Genomic DNA, 6,317 nt, shown 5'->3' with positions numbered 1-6,317 from the left:
TGACGGACGCCCAACGGCCCTTCCACGCGGCCGTTCCTCGCCTCTCGTTCTTGGCTCGCTCTTGGCTCGTTCTTCGCCAATCGTTCTTGGCTCGTTCTTCGCCTCTCGTTCTTGGCTCGTTCTTGGCTCGTTCTTGGCTCGTTCGGTCGTTCTTCGCTCGTTCTTCGCCTCTCGTTCTTGGCTCGTTCTTGGCTCGTTCTTCGCCTCTCGTTCTTGGCTCGTTCTTGGCTCGTTCGCTCGTTCTTGGCTCGTTCTTCGCCTCTCGTTCTTGGCTCGTTCTTGGCTCGTTCTTCGCCTCTCGTTCTTGGCTCGTTCTTGGCTCGTTCTTGGCTCGTTCTTCGCCTCTCGTTCTTGGCTCGTTCTTGGCTCGTTCTTGGCTCGTTCTTCGCCTCTCGTTCTTGGCTCGTTCTTGGCTCGTTCTTCGCCTCTCGTTCTTGGCTCGTTCTTGGCTCGTTCTTCGCCTCTCGTTCTTGGCTCGTTCTTGGCTCGTTCGCTCGTTCTTCGCCTCCCCTCTCCACCTTTCCCTCCCCTCTCCACCTCCCCCTCCCCCACCTTTCCCTCCCCCTCCTCCTTCCCCCTCCCCTCCCTCCTTCCCCTCTCCCCCTCCCTCCTCCCCCTCTCCACCTCTCCCTCCCCCCTCCAGAGCCCTCTACCGGTAGATAATTGAACCATCGCGTATAATTGACGCCTCGGCCCCGGGACCTGACGGACGCCCAACGGCCCTTCCACGCGGCCGTTCTTCGCCTCTCGTTCCTGGCTCGTTCTTGGCTCGTTCGGTTTGGCTCGTTCTTGGCTCGTTCTTGGCTCGTTCGCTCGTTCTTCGCCTCCCCTCTCCACCTTTCCCTCCCCTCTCCACCTCCCCCTCCCCCACCTTTCCCTCCCCCTCCTCCTTCCCCCTCCCCTCCCTCCTTCCCCTCTCCCCCTCCCTCCTCCCCCTCTCCACCTCTCCCTCCCCCCTCCAGAGCCCTCTACCGGTAGATAATTGAACCATCGCGTATAATTGACGCCTCGGCCCCGGGACCTGACGGACGCCCAACGGCCCTTCCATGCGGCCGTTCCTCGCCTCCCGTTCTTGGCTCGTTCTTGGCTCGTTCGCTCGTTCGGTTTGGCTCGTTCTTGGCTCGTTCTTGGCTCGTTCTTCGCCTCTCGTTCTTGGCTCGTTCTTGGCTCGTTCTTCGCCTCTCGTTCTTGGCTCGTTCTTGGCTCGTTCTTGGCTCGTTCTTCGCCTCTCGTTCTTGGCTCGTTCTTGGCTCGTTCTTGGCTCGTTCTTCGCCTCTCGTTCTTGGCTCGTTCTTCGCCTCTCGTTCTTGGCTCGTTCTTCGCCTCTCGTTCTTGGCTCGTTCTTCGCCTCTCGTTCTTGGCTCGTTCTTGGCTCGTTCGCTCGTTCTTCGCCTCCCCTCTCCACCTTTCCCTCCCCTCTCCACCTCCCCCTCCCCCACCTTTCCCTCCCCCTGCTCCTTCCCCCTCCCCTCGCTCCTTCCCCTCTCCCCCTCCCTCCTCCCCCTCTCCACCTCTCCCTCCCCCCTCCAGAGCCCTCTACCGGTAGATAATTGAACCATCGCGTATAATTGACGCCTCGGCCCCGGGACCTGACGGACGCCCAACGGCCCTTCCACGCGGCCGTTCCTCGCCTCTCGTTCCTGGCTCGTTCTTGGCTCGTTCGGTTTGGCTCGTCCTTGGCTCGTTCTTGGCTCGTTCGCTCGTTCTTCGCCTCCCCTCTCCACCTTTCCCTCCCCTCTCCACCTCCCCCTCCCCCACCTTTCCCTCCCCCTCCTCCTTCCCCCTCCCCTCCCTCCTTCCCCTCTCCCCCTCCCTCCTCCCCCTCTCCACCTCTCCCTCCCCCCTCCAGAGCCCTCTACCGGTAGATAATTGAACCATCGCGTATAATTGACGCCTCGGCCCCGGGACCTGACGGACGCCCAACGGCCCTTCCATGCGGCCGTTCCTCGCCTCTCGTTCCTGGCTCGTTCTTGGCTCGTTCGGTTTGGCTCGTTCTTGGCTCGTTCTTGGCTCGTTCGCTCGTTCTTCGCCTCCCCTCTCCACCTTTCCCTCCCCTCTCCACCTCCCCCTCCCCCACCTTTCCCTCCCCCTCCTCCTTCCCCCTCCCCTCCCTCCTTCCCCTCTCCCCCTCCCTCCTCCCCCTCTCCACCTCTCCCTCCCCCCTCCAGAGCCCTCTACCGGTAGATAATTGAACCATCGCGTATAATTGACGCCTCGGCCCCGGGACCTGACGGACGCCCAACGGCCCTTCCACGCGGCCGTTCCTCGCCTCTCGTTCCTGGCTCGTTCTTGGCTCGTTCGGTTTGGCTCGTTCTTGGCTCGTTCTTGGCTCGTTCGGTTTGGCTCGTTCTTGGCTCGTTCTTGGCTCGTTCTTCGCCTCCCCTCTCCACCTTTCCCTCCCCTCTCCACCTCCCCCTCCCCCACCTTTCCCTCCCCCTCCTCCTTCCCTCTCCCCTCCCTCCTTCCCCTCTCCCCCTCCCTCCTCCCCCTCTCCACCTCTCCCTCCCCCCTCCAGAGCCCTCTACCGGTAGATAATTGAACCATCGCGTATAATTGACGCTTCGGCCCCGGGACCTGACGGACGCCCAACGGCCCTTCCACGCGGCCGTTCCTCGCCTCTCGTTCTTGGCTCGCTCTTGGCTCGTTCTTCGCCAATCGTTCTTGGCTCGTTCTTCGCCTCTCGTTCTTGGCTCGTTCTTGGCTCGTTCGGTCGTTCTTCGCTCGTTCTTCGCCTCTCGTTCTTGGCTCGTTCTTGGCTCGTTCTTCGCCTCTCGTTCTTGGCTCGTTCTTGGCTCGTTCGCTCGTTCTTGGCTCGTTCTTCGCCTCTCGTTCTTGGCTCGTTCTTGGCTCGTTCTTCGCCTCTCGTTCTTGGCTCGTTCTTGGCTCGTTCTTGGCTCGTTCGGTCGTTCTTCGCCTCTCGTTCTTGGCTCGTTCTTCGCCTCTCGTTCTTGGCTCGTTCTTGGCTCGTTCTTCGCCTCTCGTTCTTGGCTCGTTCTTGGCTCGTTCGCTCGTTCTTCGCCTCCCCTCTCCACCTTTCCCTCCCCTCTCCACCTCCCCCTCCATCTCCTACCCCTCCATCTCCCCCTCCCTCTCCACCTCCACCTTTCCCTCTCCACCTTTCCCTCCACCCCTCTCCCTCCCCCTCCCTCCACCTTTCCCTCCCTCTCCCTCTCCCTCCCCCCTCCAGAGCCCTCTACCGGTAGATAATTGAACCATCGCGTATAATTGACGCTTCGGCCCCGGGACCTGACGGACGCCCAACGGCCCTTCCACGCGGCCGTTCCTCGCCTCCCGTTCTTGGCTCGTTCTTGGCTCGTTCGCTCGTTCTTGGCTCGTTCGCTCGTTCTTCGCCTCTCGTTCTTGGCTCGTTCTTCGCCTCTCGTTCTTGGCTCGTTCTTCGCCTCTCGTTCTTGGCTCGTTTTTGGCTCGTTCGCTCGTTCTTCGCCTCCCCTCTCCACCTTTCCCTCCCCTCTCCACCTCCCCCTCCATCTCCTACCCCTCCATCTCCCCCTCCCTCTCCACCTCCACCTTTCCCTCCACCCCTCTCCCTCCCCCACCTCTCCCTCTCCCTCCCCCTCCTTCCCCTCTCCCCCTCCCTCCTCCCCCTCTCCACCTCTCCCTCCCCCCTCCAGAGCCCTCTACCGGTAGATAATTGAACCATCGCGTATAATTGACGCTTCGGCCCCGGGACCTGACGGACGCCCAACGGCCCTTCCATGCGGCCGTTCCTCGCCTCCCGTTCTTGGCTCGTTCTTGGTTCGTTCGCTCGTTCGGTTTGGCTCGTTCTTGGCTCGTTCTTGGCTCGTTCTTGGCTCGTTCGGTCGTTCTTGGCTCGTTCGCTCGTTCTTCGCCTCCCCTCTCCACCTTTCCCTCCCCTCTCCACCTCCCCCTCCATCTCCTACCCCTCCATCTCCCCCTCCCTCTCCACCCTCCCCCTCCTCCTCCCCCTCCCCCACCTTTCCCTCTCCCACCCCCTCCTTCCCCCTCCCCTCTCCTCTCCCTCTCCCTCCCCCTCCAGAGCCCTCTACCGGTAGATAATTGAACCATCGCGTATAATTGACGCTTCGGCCCCGGGACCTGACGGACGCCCAACGGCCCTTCCATGCGGCCGTTCCTCGCCTCCCGTTCTTGGCTCGTTCTTGGCTCGTTCGCTCGTTCTTCGCCTCTCGTTCTTGGCTCGTTCTTGGCTCGTTCTTGGCTCGTTCGGTCGTTCTTGGCTCGTTCGCTCGTTCTTCGCCTCCCCTCTCCACCTTTCCCTCCCCTCTCCACCTCCCCCTCCATCTCCTACCCCTCCATCTCCCCCTCCCTCTCCACCCTCCCCCTCCTCCTCCCCCTCCCCCACCTTTCCCTCTCCCACCCCCTCCTTCCCCCTCCCCTCTCCTCTCCCTCTCCCTCCCCCTCCAGAGCCCTCTACCGGTAGATAATTGAACCATCGCGTATAATTGACGCTTCGGCCCCGGGACCTGACGGACGCCCAACGGCCCTTCCATGCGGCCGTTCCTCGCCTCCCGTTCTTGGCTCGTTCTTGGCTCGTTCGCTCGTTCTTCGCCTCTCGTTCTTGGCTCGTTCTTGGCTCGTTCGGTCGTTCTTGGCTCGTTCTTGGCTCGTTCGCTCGTTCTTCGCCTCCCCTCTCCACCTTTCCCTCCCCTCTCCACCTCCCCCTCCATCTCCTACCCCTCCATCTCCCCCTCCCTCTCCACCCTCCCCCTCCTCCTCCCCCTCCCCCACCTTTCCCTCTCCCACCCCCTCCTTCCCCCTCCCCTCTCCTTCCCTCTCCCTCCCCCCTCCAGAGCCCTCTACCGGTAGATAATTGAACCATCGCGTATAATTGACGCTTCGGCCCCGGGACCTGACGGACGCCCAACGGCCCTTCCATGCGGCCGTTCCTCGCCTCCCGTTCTTGGCTCGTTCTTGACTCGTTCTTGGCTCGTTCTTGGCTCGTTCTTGGCTCGTTCTTCGCCTCTCGTTCTTGGCTCGTTCCTCGCCTCTCGTTCTTGGCTCGTTCTTGGCTCGTTCTTGGCTCGTTCTTCGCCTCTCGTTCTTGGCTCGTTCGCTCGTTCTTCGCCTCCCCTCTCCACCTTTCCCTCCCCTCTCCACCTCCCCCTCCATCTCCTACCCCTCCATCTCCCCCTCCCTCTCCACCTCCACCTTTCCCTCTCCACCTTTCCCTCCCCCTCCCCCTCCTTCCTTCCCCTCTCCCCCTCCTTCCCTCTCCCTCCCCCCTCCAGAGCCCTCTACCGGTAGATAATTGAACCATCGCGTATAATTGACGCTTCGGCCCCGGGACCTGACGGACGCCCAACGGCCCTTCCACGCGGCCGTTCCTCGCCTCTCGTTCTTGGCTCGTTCTTGGCTCGTTCGCTCGTTCTTCGCCTCTCGTTCTTGGCTCGTTCTTGGCTCGTTCTTGGCTCGTTCGGTCGTTCTTGGCTCGTTCGCTCGTTCTTCGCCTCCCCTCTCCACCTTTCTCTCCCCTTTCCACCTCTTCCTCCATCTTCTACCGCTACATGTCCCCCTCCCTCTCCACCCTCCCCCTCCTCCTCCCCCTCCCCCACCTTTCCCTCTCCCACCCCCTCCTTCCCCCTCCCCTCTCCTCTCCCTCTCCCTCCCCCTCCAGAGCCCTCTACCGGTAGATAATTGAACCATCGCGTATAATTGACGCTTCGGCCCCGGGACCTGACGGACGCCCAACGGCCCTTCCATGCGGCCGTTCCTCGCCTCCCGTTCTTGGCTCGTTCTTGACTCGTTCTTGGCTCGTTCTTGGCTCGTTCTTGGCTCGTTCTTGGCTCGTTCTTCGCCTCTCGTTCTTGGCTCGTTCCTCGCCTCTCGTTCTTGGCTCGTTCTTGGCTCGTTCTTGGCTCGTTCGCTCGTTCTTCGCCTCTCGTTCTTGGCTCGTTCTTGGCTCGTTCTTGGCTCGTTCGGTCGTTCTTGGCTCGTTCGCTCGTTCTTCGCCTCCCCTCTCCACCTTTCCCTCCATCTCCTACCCCTCCATCTCCCCCTCCCTCTCCACCCTCCCCCTCCTCCTCCCCCTCCCCCACCTTTCCCTCTCCCACCCCCTCCTTCCCCCTCCCCTCTCCTCTCCCTCTCCCTCCCCCTCCAGAGCCCTCTACCGGTAGATAATTGAACCATCGCGTATAATTGACGCTTCGGCCCCGGGACCTGACGGACGCCCAACGGCCCTTCCACGCGGCCGTTCCTCGCCTCCCGTTCTTGGCTCGTTCTTGGCTCGTTCGCTCGTTCTTCGCCTCTCGTTCTTGGCTCGTTCTTGGCTCGTTCTTGGCTCGTTCGGTCGTTCTTGGCTCGTTCGCTCGTTCTTCGCC

At 62.3% G+C, this 6,317-nt stretch overlaps 1 protein-coding gene across 1 annotated transcript; it reads right to left on the bottom strand.

Annotated features, from left to right (window-relative positions):
• Positions 1–544: 544 nt before the first annotated feature.
• LOC138866430 (uncharacterized) lies at positions 545–4,819 on the bottom strand (the record flags this gene model as incomplete). Its single annotated transcript, XM_070138976.1, has 4 exons — positions 4,701–4,819; positions 4,315–4,350; positions 3,937–3,991; positions 545–649 (listed from the first exon to the last, which is right to left on the bottom strand). Coding segments are annotated over exons 1-4 (315 nt in total), but the record flags the coding sequence as incomplete, so codon positions are not given.
• Positions 4,820–6,317: the final 1,498 nt, after the last annotated feature.

This window comes from Penaeus vannamei, chromosome 25 (assembly GCF_042767895.1).
Source record: "Penaeus vannamei isolate JL-2024 chromosome 25, ASM4276789v1, whole genome shotgun sequence".
Taxonomy (NCBI): domain Eukaryota; kingdom Metazoa; phylum Arthropoda; class Malacostraca; order Decapoda; family Penaeidae; genus Penaeus; species Penaeus vannamei.
The sequence above is the reverse complement of the archived record's forward strand: the minus strand, read 5'-3'. Positions and strand labels throughout refer to the sequence as shown.